This window comes from Panthera uncia (genome assembly GCF_023721935.1).
Source record: "Panthera uncia isolate 11264 chromosome B3 unlocalized genomic scaffold, Puncia_PCG_1.0 HiC_scaffold_1, whole genome shotgun sequence".
Lineage (NCBI taxonomy): Eukaryota > Metazoa > Chordata > Mammalia > Carnivora > Felidae > Panthera > Panthera uncia.
The window spans coordinates 60,198,907-60,214,850 of NW_026057582.1; the positions used below are offsets into that span (position 1 = coordinate 60,198,907).

General features: G+C 53.2%; 1 protein-coding gene and 1 long non-coding RNA gene across 4 annotated transcripts in view; both read left to right on the top strand.

Annotated features, from left to right (window-relative positions):
- Positions 1-2,029: 2,029 nt before the first annotated feature.
- On the top strand, positions 2,030-7,391 carry NKX2-1 (NK2 homeobox 1). 3 transcript variants are annotated; one of them, XM_049612873.1, is made up of 4 exons: positions 2,030-3,307; positions 3,593-3,824; positions 4,510-4,895; positions 5,859-7,391. In XM_049612873.1, the coding sequence occupies exons 1-4, from the start codon at positions 3,235-3,237 to the stop codon at positions 6,593-6,595; spliced, it is 1,428 nt and encodes a 475-aa protein (XP_049468830.1). In that variant the 5' UTR covers positions 2,030-3,234; the 3' UTR covers positions 6,596-7,391. The 3 variants fall into 3 exon arrangements, with proteins under 3 accessions (XP_049468830.1, XP_049468828.1, XP_049468829.1); XM_049612871.1 differs by having other exon boundaries at positions 2,037-4,411; XM_049612872.1 differs by lacking the exon at positions 3,593-3,824 and having other exon boundaries at positions 2,037-3,307.
- A 2,497-nt stretch (positions 7,392-9,888) lies between these two features.
- The window catches only part of LOC125909562 (uncharacterized), a 28,092-nt gene continuing 22,036 nt past the window's right edge, over positions 9,889-15,944 (top strand). Inside the window, exon 1 of the long non-coding RNA XR_007453724.1 lies at positions 9,889-10,718. This is a non-coding gene — a long non-coding RNA (uncharacterized LOC125909562). The remainder of the gene's footprint in view (positions 10,719-15,944) is intronic.

The window sequence follows — 15,944 nt, forward strand, 5'->3', positions numbered from 1 at the left end:
CACTTTAAGATGGGCTATGGTGAAGAACACTCCCCACCCCCGTCCTACACACACACACACACACACACACACACACAACTTAAGATGAAGGGGAAGGTAGCTAAAAGAAAGGACACTCCTGGGTTAGGAAGAGGTGTTGGGGCCAGGAGACTTCATCAAAACCTCTATCTTGGTTGGATCCCAGAGTAACATTGTCACAAAGTAACTATGTACATATTATTTGGGTGATTTATTGTTAGTTTATAAGCTCTGTGTGGGTAGGAGCCACATCTAGCTTCTTTAAAGCTGAATTGTTAGGCCTCGCACGGAGCCTGGCACAGAGCCAGTACTCAACAAACATTTGTTGAATAAATCACGAATTGCGATAAAACTCGGAGCAAAATAACACCAGAAGGGAACATGGCCGCTCACCGTCCTAAGAGAGGTGTGAAGGACCATGAAGAGAATTAGAAAAATGTGGCGCTGAGGACTGGGAAGGACTTTTCATTTCTCTAGCGATCCAAGCTTCAGACTCCGAGTCATACAGCCTTGTATGAGCCCTCCGTCCTAAATTCTCAAAGAAGTGACTTCAGAGGGACAGAAAGGCGCTTCCCCCCACCATAAGGGTGGTGAGCAAAGGTTGGTGGCAGTTCAACGCGTCCCTGGCCAGGCCTGGACCTGAGCCCCAGTCTCCCGGGCTCCTTAGATTCCAGGCCAAGCTGCAGAGAGCAAAGCTCTGTGGCCGCGTTGAGGTGGGCATGTGCGGCCCCACCAGGGAAAGCTCCTTGAGAAGCCCGAAATGGACCCCACTGCGCCCACTCTGCCTGAGAGAGTTACTGAAGACGCGAGGACCTACAGGGAGGATCTCAGGCTTCCCAAGTATTCCCTGCAGCCATGAAGAAATTACTAGGTTAACCTCGGTCACCCTACTTAAGATGAAGGGGAAGGTAACTAAAAGAAAGGACACTCCTGGGTTAGGAAGAGGTGTTGGGGCCAGGGACGGACTCTCAAAGCCTTTGGTCCGGCAAGAGCAGAGATGGAGATATATGCCTTTTCCCTCCGGTAGACGCCTCAGTCCTTCAGGCTTATTGTTGGCAGTGCAGAGAGTGTGGGGCTGTGTGTGTGTGTGTGTGTGTGTGTGTGTGTGTGTGTGTGTAAGGGGCAAGGGTAGAAGAGGTGGGGGTGGGGTGCCGCAAGGTGGTGCAAAGGCCCAGGCGAGGTCTAGGCGAGGTCTAGTCCAGAGCTAGTGCTGGTGCGCGCGCGCCTGGCGGTGAGGTGCAGCATAATCTTGGTTGCGGGGGTGCAGGGGGGAGGGCGGAGCAGCAGCCTCGGCCAGCCGCCGCCCTCTGCCCCCCAACTCCCGGCCCAGCTCCAGCTCAGTGCTCAATGCCTGCTGCGTGGCTGGGGGTCGAGGTCCATTCTGCAAGCCTGAGGGTGGGGGTGGGGAGCTGCCAGCCACGTGCGCAGCCGGAGCCTGCTGCGGGACTGCGAAGCTGCCGAGGGACGAAGGCCCAGGCTCAGGGCCTGCGGAAGACGCACCCAACTCTCCCCTTCACTCAAGGCCTAAAGGCAGGGCAGGGTGGGGGGTGTGCTAACGACAATACAGAAATCTGGCGATCTGGCAATGAAATTAAAAATTTTCTAAAGCTTTCGGAGAGCTTTTATGTGCCCCATCTTATCTGAAAATCTCAGAGAAACCTTGTGAAGAATTACCTACACTTCTAAACGGCATTGAGACCGAGAGAGACGTACACCATTCTATACTTGGTGTTTCTTATACTTACCAGTAATGTGAAATAATGGAGAGGGAAAGGGAGAAAGAAGACAGGTGACTGGGAAACCCACCCCGCCTTAGCAATAAGACCCCAGTCAAAACAAAAGCCCGGGATTCTGGGCCGCCTGCAGACAAGATCTGTATTCAGTTTTGTCTGCTCTCCTCGACGGTTCATTTGAGCTCAGCGTCGTCTTCCCTCCTTGCTCCTAGGGCTTAAATATCACATAGATCAACGCGCAGTTGATGGAGCCTGAGTCTTCCTGAGAGCGCCGCCCCCCCCACCCTCCCAGACAAGCCCCTTGGAAGAAGCGCAAGGAACCAGCCTGGCGCTTGTCTTTCACAGTACAGCGGACAAGCACGTCTCAGAGCCCAAGTGCAGGGTTGCCTGCCCCAAAGCCGCCAGGGGAGCTGCGCAAAAACGTGGGCACATGCGGGAGGAAGGGGGTGCCCTGGGCTTTGTCACCCTTCATAAGCGACGTAGGTGGTGAGGAAACCGAATGTTAGTATACAAGTTGGCTTTGTATTGAGGGAGCACAGAGCACTTCTCAAGGAGAGAACCGAAATGTTAAAAAGCCAATAACAAAACAAGTTTCCTTACTACAATTGCTGTTAATGGAAAAGGCGCCTAACCTGCTGAATTAAATCGTTCAAAAGTGCCTGTTCATCACTGGGAGTTCCTTCTCTACAAGGAGGGGAAAGAAAATGAAAACAAAAAAACAAGTTCGAGAAGCCCCCTTAACTGGCCCTGGCAGCGTGTTGGAGGCCCCAGCCTGGACAAGGAGCTTTCCACCCTCCCAGCCTCTAGCCGGAGAGGAGGCTAAAAGAGCCAAAGAAAAACCAAACCAAAACAACGACAAAACGTTTGGAATCTCAGGGGGAAACGTCGGAGTGGGTCTCGGGATCTGTGCCACGCAGGGCGCGACACTGTAGTCCATTGGGCTGGAGGCCGGGGCCTGGCCGGAGCAGCAAGGCCGGTGCCTCTGGTCCGGCTGGGGAGCGAAAGCCCACAGCTCCCCCTCTCCAGGCGCCCAAGGACCCTCAAGGCGCGGGGCTCACACTTGAAGCCTGGGAACGCGCTGACAGGAAACCCACTTCCTCCTAAGCAGTTTCTTGCTCGCCGGATGAGAGGCGCCCAATTGAAGCAGAATGATCCTCATCTACTAATATCCAGCGTGGCCACAAAGCGACTGGCCATTTACGCCGCCACTTTAAACAAAGATATTTGGTTATTCCCGGGGAAGCAAGTGCACTTTTGCATGGCTGAGCTCCGGGCGGAGGCGAGCCTCAGCCCAGCCTCCCGCCTGCTGGGCTGCTCGCGCCTCGGGATTCGCCCCCTCCCGGCCAGCTGGTCCCGCCGGGGTTCAGGCTCAGTTCCGCCCGGCAACAGGCGGGCGGGTACTTACGACGCTCCCTGCCCGCGCCCTCCCTGAAGCATCAGAGGGGAAAACAGCGTGGCCCTGGGCTCGGGTGCTGGGGCTGTGATGTCCTCGGAAAGTCAGCTCCAGCCCCAGAACCCCGCGTGTCCGGGCGATGGGCGAGGGTCGGGGACACCAGGTTTGTTCGAGGTGGGGCAACTTCAGCAATGGCCCTTCGGGTTAGTGCCCCCCAGCTTCCCAGCTCTGGCGGCCAGTAGTGTGCTTGTCTTGGCCAGGAATGGGGGTGGGGAAAGGGAGCCGCGGGTGGGTTGTTGGGGGGGGGGGCGTGATGCAGGGGGCCCTGGACCGCTGAGAAGACCCTGAGCTGGGGGGAGGGGGACGCGGGGATCTGGGACAGCCTCTCCGAGGCAGCCGATCCCCTGCTCAGCGTCCCCTCCGCCCGCTGGGATTCTCTCTCGGGTAGGGGGAAAGGGGGCGGGGAGCAGAGGTGTCCCTCTGACGGCGGCAGAAGAGGCAGACAGACGGACAGACACGCAGAACAACAGTGCGGCCCCAGGGTTCGTCCCCAGACTCGCGAGCTCGTTTGGTGGTGACTGGGGCTCAGCGCCGCGAAGCCCGATGTGGTCCGGAGGCAGTGGGAAGGCGCGGGGCTGGGAGGCCGCGGCGGGAGGGAGGAGCAGCCCCAGCAGGCTCAGGTGAAACCCCTACCCTGTCCCTTGGCCCCCTCCCTCTATAGACTTGTCCCCGCCCGGGAACCCCGACTATATTGGAAAGTGGTTCACTTTGTAACTCCGAAAGTTGGTTGTAAAGCAGCATTCACCTTCCTTCCTCCCCACCATCCCCCCTCCTCGGCTACTCCTCACCCCACCTCTTGCCCTCCCCTCTCTCGGTTCCCTCCTCCTTTCCCTCCCCTGTCTCCCCCCGCGCGCCGCCCGCACCCCACAAAAAATGGGGTGGGGGTGTCCGGGGGAGGGGGAAAGAAATGCTTTGGGTCGTGTCTCTGCCTCTCTCTCTCTCTCTCCCTCTTTGAGACCTAAAAATCCTGACAAGTGAAACTTAAAGGTGTTTACCTTGTCATCAGCATGTAAGCTAATTATCTCGGGCAAGATGTAGGCTTCTATTGTCTTGTTGCTTTAGCGCTTACGCCCCGCCTCTGGTGGCTGCCTAAAACCTGGCGCCGGGCTAAAACAAACGCGAGGCAGCCCCCGAGCCTCCACTCAAGCCAATTAAGGCGGACTCGGTCCACTCGGTTACGTGTACATCCAACAAGATCGGCGTTAAGGTAACACCAGAATATTTGGCAAAGGGAGAAAAAAAAAGCAGCGAGGCTTCGCCTTCCCCCTCTCCCTTTTTTTTTCCTCCTCTTCCTTCCTCCTCCAGCCGCCGCCGAATCATGTCGATGAGTCCAAAGCACACGACTCCGTTCTCAGTGTCTGACATCTTGAGTCCCCTGGAGGAAAGCTACAAGAAAGTGGGCATGGAGGGCGGCGGCCTCGGGGCTCCGCTGGCGGCTTACAGGCAGGGCCAGGCGGCTCCGCCGGCCGCGGCCATGCAGCAGCACGCCGTGGGGCACCACGGCGCCGTCACCGCCGCCTACCACATGACGGCGGCAGGGGTGCCCCAGCTCTCGCACTCCGCCGTGGGGGGCTACTGCAACGGCAACCTGGGCAACATGAGTGAGCTGCCGCCGTACCAGGACACCATGCGGAACAGCGCCTCCGGCCCCGGATGGTACGGCGCCAACCCAGACCCGCGCTTCCCCGCCAGTAAGTGAGGCCGCCCCACTGCCGGGCCGCGGGCTGAGTACGGGAGGCGCGGGGAGAGCAGCCCAGAAGGCGCGGCTCCTGCCAGCTGCGCACTGGGCGTCAGGGTGGGCGGCCCGGCAGCCGCGCCAGGGAGTAGGGTGCGGGAGCTGGGGATTCTTTCCCCTGCTGGATTGAGGTGTCCCAGAAGAGACACTTGGTAACGCTGGGGTCCTGCGAGCAGTATTCGGCGTCTCCCCAGTGCGGCCGACTAGGAGCTCTGCTCGGCGCAGGAGACCTCGGAGTGCCGAGGGAGAGCCTCCCTCCCCCACCCCACCCCCAAAAAACCCCTAAGGGAGCTGGGGGCAAGCAGGGAGCAGAGAGGCGCGGCCTGGCCGGGCCGGAGGCTGCCCTACTGCGACGCGCTCAGGCGTCCGGCCCGGCTGGCTCTCCAGTCTAGGCAGGTGGAAGGGCGCGCGTGGCTCCAGAGGGGGCTGTAAATGGAACGAGCAAGTGCCCTCACTGGGGCTGACAGGAGAGAGAGCGGCCAAGAGGCAAAGCGTCTGGGGTTCTAGCTTTCCGAAAGTGAAGACTCCACTCTCCTAAGCTCCCAAAGTTGGGGTCTACCGTGGGACCCCAGCTTTTGGTGTGGGCCCAGTTCACCGCCTGTGCCCCGATAACCCCACGACTCTGGCCGGGGATGGGCACGAAAGGAACGGAAGCGGCCTTTCTCCACTTTGCTTTTGGGCTGGAGCACTGAGACTGGGGAGGCAACCGGGGTTGAGGTGGGGAGCTTTCCAGTAAATCCCTCGACGGCAAGGCCTGGGGCAGGCGCTAGCCATCCTTGACACCTAGGCCTCTCAGGGCGGAGGCAGCTTAGGTGAGGAGGGAGCCGTCGGGGTGGGCAGGGCCGGCCAAGGCCGCGGAAGGCAGAGGTGGCCTGGCCCGGCCCGGTCCCCGCCGACGCTGTGCGTTTGTCGCCTACAGTCACCCGCTTCATGGGCCCGGCGAGCGGCATGAACATGAGCGGCATGGGCGGCCTGGGCTCGCTGGGGGACGTGAGCAAGAACATGGCCCCGCTGCCAAGCGCACCACGCCGGAAGCGCCGGGTGCTCTTCTCCCAGGCTCAGGTGTACGAGCTGGAGCGACGCTTCAAGCAACAGAAGTACCTGTCGGCGCCCGAGCGGGAGCACCTGGCCAGCATGATCCACCTGACACCCACGCAGGTCAAGATCTGGTTCCAGAACCACCGCTACAAGATGAAGCGCCAAGCCAAGGACAAGGCGGCACAGCAGCAACTACAGCAGGACAGCGGCGGCGGCGGCGGGGGCGCCGGGTGCCCGCAGCAGCAGCAAGCGCAGCAGCAGTCGCCGCGCCGCGTGGCAGTGCCGGTCCTGGTGAAAGACGGCAAACCCTGCCAGGCAGGCGCCCCCGCGCCTGGTGCCGGCAGCCTTCAAGGCCACGCGCAACAGCAGGCGCAGCAGCAGGCGCAGGCTGCTCAGGCGGCCGCGGCGGCTATCTCAGTGGGCAGCGGTGGCCCTGGCCTGGGTGCACACCCGGGCCACCAGCCGGGCAGCGCAGGCCAGTCTCCGGACCTGGCACACCACGCCGCCAGCCCCGCGGCGCTTCAGGGCCAGGTCTCCAGCTTGTCCCACCTGAACTCCTCGGGCTCGGACTATGGCACCATGTCTTGCTCCACCTTGCTATATGGTCGGACCTGGTGAGAGGACACCGGGCCAGGCCGGGCCCAGCGCGCTGCCTCATCGCTTCCCCTCCTGCCGGTCACACAATCACCAACTACCCGCCGCTCCCTGCGCTTCGACTTTTCTTAATAATCTGTCCCGTTTAGACCGAGGGGAAAAAACACAAAAGCCAAACTGCTGGACGTCTTTTTTTTTTTTTTCTAAAATTTGTGGGATTTTTTAAAAAAAGAAAATAAAAACATCCAAGTGAATCCAATTCTTTAAGGAGTCTTTAAAAAGAGAAGGACATAACAAGAACAGCTTTTGGGGTGTCTTTTTGGTGATTGAAATGGTTTCACTTGCTCAGGCAGGGTGCAGTTTGGAGAGGGCTCCACGATGACTGGCTCTGGACTCTAAAGATCGCAAACTTCACTCTGGGTACACTGTGCCAGCAAGGCGGACTCGCTTGTAAATACCCGGGTTTCTTTTGAAGGGATGATGGGGGCTGGGGAGAGGAAAGACTCTTCGACAGGACCCACTTGTCATTGACACAAAGGAAATGCCCCCTCCCAGCGCCCTCTGGCCGCCCAGGCTCAGCCCCGGGGAAAAGCCCTGGCTAAAATTGTTTTATGTTTGATGTGAACTTGTAGCTGTAAAACGCTGTCAAAAGTTGGACTACATGCCTAGTTTTTAGTAATCTGTACATTTTGTTGTAAAAAAAACAAAAACAAAAACAAAACCAACCCCTGTCCCCAGCCCATCATATTTTTTATGGGCATTGACAAATCTGTGTATATTATTTGGCAGTTTGGTATTTGCAGCGTCAGTCTTTTTCTGTTGTAACTTATGTAGATATTTGGCTTAAATATAGTTCCTAAGAAGCTTCTAATAAATTATACAAATTAAAAGGATTCTTTTTCTGATTAAAAGTCCACCTTTTGTTTGGTTTTAATTTGGCTTTAAAAGGCTTTTTTTTTTTTTGGTGGTGGTGGTGGGGTCAGCTCATCATTGGCCTGATGGGGTTGGAATTGTTTGGGGGCTGAAAGGATACTAAACCAGCTAAAGAGCTGGGCCCAGAGTCCTTGTCCCACAGGGAAACGGAGTTTTGTTCTGTCTCCAGATTGAGTAGAACCAAACCTTGAGCAGTCCTGGGACTTGACAACCAAAAGGAAAAAAACTAAATACTTCCATCAGGAGGGAAAGGGTGAAAGGAAGAGAAAGAGACCAAAGGACTAGTTTTCAGCACCAGGCTTCTGTTTTTTTGTTTTTTGGGTTTTTTTTGAAACCTCAGAAGTGTCTACTGTGGTCTTATACAGCTAAGGCAACGTTTAAGACTTTAAAGTGTTTAAATAACATGCATTTTAAATAATCTGAATGAGGGATCATTTTTACTGAACGAATGGTCCCTGTAGATTTCAACACCAATCCTTGTTTCTAATCTGCTGTAGAGCCTCGTCAGAATTGGAATTCAGGGGAAGACTATTTTCAAAAGTGGGAAAGTTTATCTGGGTCTCTGTTCTGTTCTAAAACAGCTATCCCCCATGCAGGGTTAGACATGGATCCCAAGCCTCTCAGGGTCTTTCTGGTCTTGGGAGGTTTCTGACTGGGCTACACCAAAGGCAGGACTTTGGAAGCTGGGCTTTCCCTCTTTGTTCCACCGGTTTCCATCTCTGGAATATCTTTGTAGTAAGGAATCTTTTTCCTGTCTCCAACTCTCTACTTCTCGCTGCCCACCCCCTGTCACCACCACCCCAGCAAAATAATCATCTTTGACCTTTCTCCCTCCTTCTAATTTCCTGGTCTCTTTGGTACCCAGATGTGGTTGTTGGGGAACTCTTAGGTTGCCCTGAGGAGGGGAGGAGGAAGGAGTGGCTGTGGACAGAGAGAAATCATAGTCCCTAGATGGGCTATTGCCGGTTTCAGTGTCACCCTTGATAAACCTACCCAACAAAAGGGGCCGGGTGAGCTCCTATTAGCCTGAAAGTGTTTGTGGGGTTCATACTTGGCATTTACTCATTTCATGCCCAGAATTCCATCTTTCTTTTTCCTTTCTTCCCTCTCTTCATCTTTTCTTCCTCTCTTCTTTTCATCTCATTCTGTCTCCATCTCTCTTTTCACCGGACTTTTCCCATACCCCACTTGTGAAGGAAATTGCATAGACCAAGGCCTTGCTCCATGACCAGCAGTATTCTTTGTTAACTTCCTGGGGGCTCCTCTCCCTGAATGCCTTAGGACTGGGGGCCAGGGTGAGCTTCCTCCCCTGGGTCTGGCTGCTGAGATATGGTTTCCAATATCCAGAAGAGACTGGAGAATCCGAGGATAGTTGGTTGGGTTTACAGAGTGTGCTGGTTGGGGAAAATCTCAGCAGGCCTCACATTTTGGTAAACAAGCAAAAATCAGTAAAGTTTGAACACTTGTGTTGGAAAGAGCAGCAGTGGTCCGGGGACAGGCTGCATAGGTGGTCGAGTCACAGCTCGCGCCGGGTCTTTGCCAGGGAGATGTTTGCTCTAAGGTCCCAATTCCATGGGGGATGGGAGATTCCACTCAACCTGCCCCAGGCCCAGCACAAGCCCCGGGGCGGGGGAGGGGAAGCAGGTGGGGCTTGAGGCAGGACACTGCAAGGATGGCTGCTCCCCCAACTCCTAGCCGGGAGCAGGCGCCTGAGAGTCACAATTTTTAGTGGGTTGTGGTACCCTCGGCCTTATCACCCTTACACTGGATGGAATTTTCTCAAATACATTCTTCTCCCTGCCGTCTAGGGTCGGCTTAGTTTGAAGTCTGTTTACTTGTTCAGGTGTGGGGTGGGGGAAGGAGGTGATTTCAGCCGGGTCTGTGGATGGGATCGAGACAAATAGAGGCTTGGCTGCTTCTCCATCCATCACGCTCTGGCCGGGAGAGTGTAGTAACTTCAGGAAGCAGCCGTGGAACGCAAGCTGAAGCTTTTTTGATAGGGAAACGTGTGCGCGCTGGGCGCAGCTAAAGACCCCAGCCTGGGAACATTCCCCAGCCCACATCTCGAAGAGCCTCTGCGACGCCTGTCATCATCTACTCCTGAAGTAGACCTCCCCTCGGTCTCCAGCATCTCTGGCCCAGGTTCTGGCCCGGAGAAATCAGCCTTCTGGGGATGTCCCTGGCCCTGAATGCTGGAAGAGCCGGAAGCTTTCCCACGTAGGGGGCAGCGCAGTTCGCCCCAAGATCCCAGAGAAGCTGAGCGCCCCCGCCTATGCACCCCACCCATCCCTAAACCCTGACGGGTGAGGAGAGTGGGGGAGATCTTGCAGACAGCATCCCCCATACCTCCTCTCCCCCACCCCACCCTGCCAAGTAAACACGGGGACTTTCTCGAGAGCCCTGGAGAGCGGCTCTAGTGGCTTGGAGCCTGAAACCCCAGGCTTGGCTTGTTTGATGTTTAGCATCCCAAAGCGGCACACCACCCCCTCCCCAGCCTGGGAACTTGGAGCTGTGGGTCGGAGAGGGAGGAAAGCAGCCCTCTCAGTCGGCCAGGCCGGGGACTGGACTTGGTTCTGGAAAGGCGAGAAGAGTCGGCCAGAGATGCTCTGAGCAGGGGAGAAGGGAGACCCGGCTGCCGCGCCCCCCCCCCCCCACCAACAGAGACACTTGTGGGTACAGCTGGAGTTGTCAAGGCCTGGAGGTGGGTGGGGGCAGGGAATGCTCAGCAGCCGGGCAGGGGCTCTGGGATAGGGGCTGGCCCTGAGGGAGGTAGCTTGGGGCCCTCGAGTGAAATCAGACTCAGGCCCGAGGCGACCGCGCGAGAAACGGTCGGGGCACTTACTCCTGGAGGCGGAGGAGGCCCCGCGCGCTCCAGTCCAAGGGCCTCGCAGGAGGCAGGTCTCCTTCCCGCTGTTTAGGACTTGGCCTTACAAAAGGGAAGACTTGCTCGGGAGCCTTCCGAGGATTTTAAATCCTCCTGGGTCAGGGGCAGGCCTGGGGCTGGCATCAAGGTATCGGGTTTTGAGACCCCAGGGAGGAATTCTCATACTGAGGCCACACACTTCTCCGAGCGCGCTCGCCGGCGTATGCGCGTCGGTGAAGGGCTATCTCCAGGCGCGAGTGCACAAAAGGTAGCGCGAGTCTCTTCTCAGGCGACTGGAGATAAGAGGAAATGAGAGCGGGGTTTTCTGACTTCCAACTCATTAGGGACCAGGTAAGGTCAATGCTTTCTCTATTATGTCTTTATCTTAAAAGCGGGTCAATTTAAGATAAGGGAAAAAAAATCCAGGATCTGTGTGAACCGTACTGATAAAGACTGACCCCTTTCCAGAACTAAAAGCAAGCCAGGCAGACATTCATTTTCTACAAACAAGAGAGTTGTGAGAAGCTGCCTTGAATTCTGATCGAATGTCTCCAGTCTCTCTAGACACGGCTCACCCCCTCCCCCAATTATTAGAGCTGGGAGCAGAGTGCGGGAGGATATTATTTGTGGAGAACTAGAAAGCCTGTTGGGAAATGTGAATCTGAGATGATATGGCTCTTAGGCATGGTTTGCTGGCTTGTTTGCTTCAAATGTGTCTTTCTTTTAGAATGGAAGGAAAGTGACAGACATGAGTGTTGGGAGGGATGAAGCTGAATGTTTTCTTTGCTCTGCCAGGTTCCTATTAAGAGATGCTGGACACCACCTTCCTCTGACCCTCCCTGACTTCCTGACTGGTGTGTTTGTGGTTGTGTAGTTGGGTCCTTTTCAGCTCAAGGCCCACCCTTTGTGGGGCTCGATTTGGGCTCCCTCCTCCACTAGGAGCACAGAAAATTTTCTTGCGCTGCTTTGGCCAGGAGCTTCTGGAAGGAGTGTCCTATCCCCAGTTGCCCTCTGTGGCAAGTTTGTCCACCCAAGTGGCTGGATATATTGGGTATGGATAAGAGTAGTGGGAAGAATGTGTTTTATTGAAAGGGAGGCCCAGGGTGTGCATGCTCCCTCTTCCCACGTAGTTGTGTTTCTCAACTTGATGGTTCTCAAAGGAGCAGAGGAGAAACAGGCTTAGCAACTTGACAGCACAGTTTCTGCCTCATCTGAAGCCACAGCTGAAGTAGCAGGCTGAGTTTCTCTCTGATAGTGACCTAATACCGTACTTGGAGGGCATCTAGGCATGGCCCCAGACTTCTTATTTCATGTTTCCCATTTGATCTCTGCTTCTTAAACATTTATTGTCTTTGTTATGCTGAGTTGTAAATAAGTTTTGGAAAGGATGAGATTTAAATCCATTCTCCTGTTCTATTTATTTTTTTAGTTACTTGCAGGACACTGCAATATAAATTGATTATTGTTATTGCTCTACTTGAAATGCAAATAAACAATTTTTTTTTTAATTTTGCAAGCAATAGGTCTTGTTAAAGAGGACTCTCCTCCAACATAATATTCACATCTGATTCTGCCAACTCTGTATGTAGGTATAAATGGTTGCATAGAGACATCTGTCTTTGTATGCATTATAGAAGTATACACATATGTATCTATCTCATATATCTATTTTAGAAGGTATTAAAATAGAAAAAAACTTAATGTAGGATTCTCTCAGTAGGGCATCTTATGGAAACTGTTAGATGCAAAAAAGTTGAATGCATTCATTGCCTCAATTAAGATTCACATAAAACCGAGTGTCCCTTAAAAAAATTATACGAGTAAAGAAAAACTTTCTTCAGCTTTATCCATTTTAAATTGGAATATTAATTTATTTTCATGCAAAATTCTGGAGAATTATGTTTGGGGAAAATATTAAAATTTGTTCTTAAAGAAAATGAACTTGTTGTCTGAGACGCACAGCTGTAGATGAGACTTCTTGAGGCAATCTTTTAGAAAAATTATCGTTTGTCACATCTCCATTATCCACTAATAGATATCATTAGTATGAACACTATTGGCCAGCTAACAAAATCAAATGGAAATGTTTCTGCCGCTCCTTTGTAGCAAACTTCCCTCCTACTCTGGTCTTCACAGAGTAGTGGAAATAAGAGGGCAGGTCTGAGTGTAGTCTGGCAACAAGGAAAAAGACCAACTTTTTCTCCTTCCCTCCATTTCCTACATTTCCAGGAATCCTGTCTTTGCTAGATGAAATTGTCAATAATTGTCAGTAACCACCAGGCTGTTGGTAGAGGGTCAAACATTGCATTTCTAGGGTTTTCAGCAATTGTTGATAATGTCATTTCTACAAAATCAAAGATGTTAGGCAATGAAAAGTGTGCTTGGATACCCTTCCCCAGTCACTATTGCCCTGGAGCCGTTCTGTGGAAAATCACCCAGGATGGTAGGGCCTCCACCTTGCCTAGCATTTTCCCTCTCAATACTGCTGCTCGAAGGTGTCCAAAGCTCTAGGAAAACAAGGGTTTATTTGGTTCGCGCGCTGCCGATTTACCTGATCTCCTCGGCACACACACAGCTGAGTGCGCGCGCGCAGATGTAAACCTGGGAATTACCGTAATGACACGAAGAGGACTGGGAGCTGACTCCTCCGAGCTGGCTGTTCGCTCTGTTCTAACCTAGGAGAACAGGTCAATGGTTTAACGAATCTGGCTATGTTGATGTATACAGCAAATCCGGCATGGTTAGGGTCCCCGCGGGCGCCCCCAAAGCACTGGGTTTCTAAACAGGTTTGGAGCGACAGGCTTTTTCAGAGGAGATTCTGAAGCCAAAGAGGATTAAACCACTCTCCCCGCCTGGCCACTCGACGGTGCCTTGAGGTCTGCAAGGCACTGTTTTCTGGGTGGGGACTAATGGGGGGTGGGGGTGGGGTGGGTGCGGAGCTGGGCAGTGACGGCTTCCTCCTCCCCTTCTGAGTGTGCTTCAGAAAGAATTGCAACTCTTTCACCAAAGGCATGCACAGAGCATACATCCCCATCCCGAGCCAGGGTAGACACAAGTTGTAGCCAGTTCATTACTACTCACTAACCTGCACTATGAACTGAAATGTTGATTACCATTTCCTGGCAGGACTGCTGAGACTGAGGCCTGGGTGTAGTAAACTTTGGAAGTACCGCAGCATATCATTATATACAATTCACATAGCAGGGAGAGTTCAGTTATCTATGTGCACTTCACGTTGGCTTCGTACTGAAATCCAATGGGAGAATCTTTGGAAATATTCCACAAAAAGTCAACCCATAGCCATAATCTAGCCCTGGATGGGTTAAAGAGAACATCTATGAGATCTATGGTAGCATACACGGAGCTTCAGGCATCCCTAATAGTTGATATTAACTTTCCGGTATGAACTGTTTTCTAACAACCGTATGCCATACCAACCCTAAATTGGTTACTGAAAATTCTCGACAGAGCTAAATACTTAGGTTCTGTGGAAGCTGGAGGGTTGTGTGTGCGTGTGTGTGTGTGTGTGTGGTTCTGCACAGAAGAGAAAAGAGGAAAGGAGAGGGGACTGGAAAGGAGGGGAAGGGAGAAGAGAGGAACACTGCCTGGTGACAGTGTGTGGAGTTCTGCTGGTGTTTTTGACAGCTGAGTCATACTGGCCTTTGGGTCCAAGGGTTGGGGCAGATGGATGAGTGTGTACTGTATGTGATTTTTAGGGGGTGATGCTGGTGGGTAGGGCAGGGGGGCCGGCTGAAAGGCAATGTGTGTCCCACCTCTTGGCTGGAGTGTAACACAATGGGAACATAATTACCTAGCTGAAACAAGCTCAAAAGGCAAAAAGTTGCAAAATAGATCGGCCTCCCTGAGAAGAAGGGGAGCCAGTTCCAGAGGTCTGCAGCCATCATCCTTTTTTTTTTTTCCAATACATTTTCAACAAGAGGATCTAGGGAGTGATTCCGATTCAATACACATAATCAGTTTGCAAGTCTTATTTCCATTTGAAAACAGGGCCATTTGCAATCATAAGAGCCGGACACGCTGAAAGATACAGAGCGCTTTCTGAGCAGATGATGGGTGACAGAATCTACAGGCAAGCACTAAATATTTTCTTCTAGCCTCAGGCCGTATGCATCAGGCTTTAGTCCCGGTGTATTTGAAATCGAATATTCCTGTTGTATATATAATTTAATTGCTTAGAAAATTGAGACTCCATGGTTGGAGGGGGGAAAGAAACAGCAGGAAAGGTGAGAGAGAAACCATGTTTGTGCTTCCTCTCGTTGCTGATTGATAGTCATTTAGTGAAGAGTAGACGGGCAAAAGATTTGATGTGAAATTCAAACTTGTTTTTAAAGGAAGGGCCGCCAGAAGAGGTTGCTCGGGGCTAAAATTTCGCGCGTTGGAGTCGTGAAGCCCTGCCGGGGTGTTTCGGGGACCAGCAGGATGTCTGCGGGGCCCGGGCGCAGAGCTGTGACCGAAGCCCTACGGGCGGCTCCGCGGCCTCCCAGTTGCACCGCCAAAGACCTAAGGGCCCCTAGCGGCCCCGCGGTTTCAAATTTGTTGTCAGGCGACCCAGCTGCAAATGTGGACACTTAAAATCTCCGGCTATTTTACGGTCTTTCGTCGTAAAAAGTTTCGGTTTCTAGAACCCAGTGTAACAGCTGTCGGCGACCTCCCCCCTCCTGCCCGCGGCCTCTGCACTCCCCACCCCCTCGGCCTCCCGCTCTAACCCCAGTCCTAGGCGTCACCCCGCCCACCCGAGGTCTTCCCTCCCACGCGCAGCTTGCGGCCACGCGCTCTCTTCCCACCCAACCTCTCGAACCCCCCATCCCCACCCCCCACCCTCGGCAAGGCTAGCAGGTGACTCTCCAGCCCGTTTTCAGTTCACGCTGGGAACAGCCTATACTCTGAGCTGTCTGCCGACAGGCTCCTAACCCCTTCTGGAGACCACACTAAGAAGTCTGGTGTGAGGATAAGTAGAAATTTCCCGTGAAGTTTGACCCCAGAATATACAGATAATTAGTTCACTGGGTCACGATGATGATCAAAACCCTAACCTGAAGGGATTTTTTTTTTTTTAACGATCTGAAAACACAATCTTTATTTGGATAAACAAAATCAAACAAAGCCAGCGAACTGCTGCTGTTTCCCTAACGAGTTTTCCTACGGAAAAGAGAGATTCCGCCTACGCCTAGATACAAACATCTAACAAACTTTCTGGCAGGCAGAAACCCAGTCTAATAATAGTATGTGCTTAATGCCGATTCCATTTTTATTTCAAAAGGGAATAATTTATTAACCTCCTCAAGTTAGTGCCTCTTAGGCAGGCGTTGTGTTTTTAAACGTCCTTGCAAAGCATTTTCACCTCTGAGAAGATCTCAGGAGAACCAATCGATGGGGGGTAGGGGGTGGGGACGATCTGCACAGCTTCCGCCGGCTTGCTCAATCTAATGCAAAACTCTTCCTAAAAGCCCCAATGTTCTCTTTAACAGATGTCAAGTTACAGAGACCATAAAGATCTAAAGTCACCTTTCACACACACGCACACACCCCAGCTGTAAACTCACTCCCCCCCCCCCC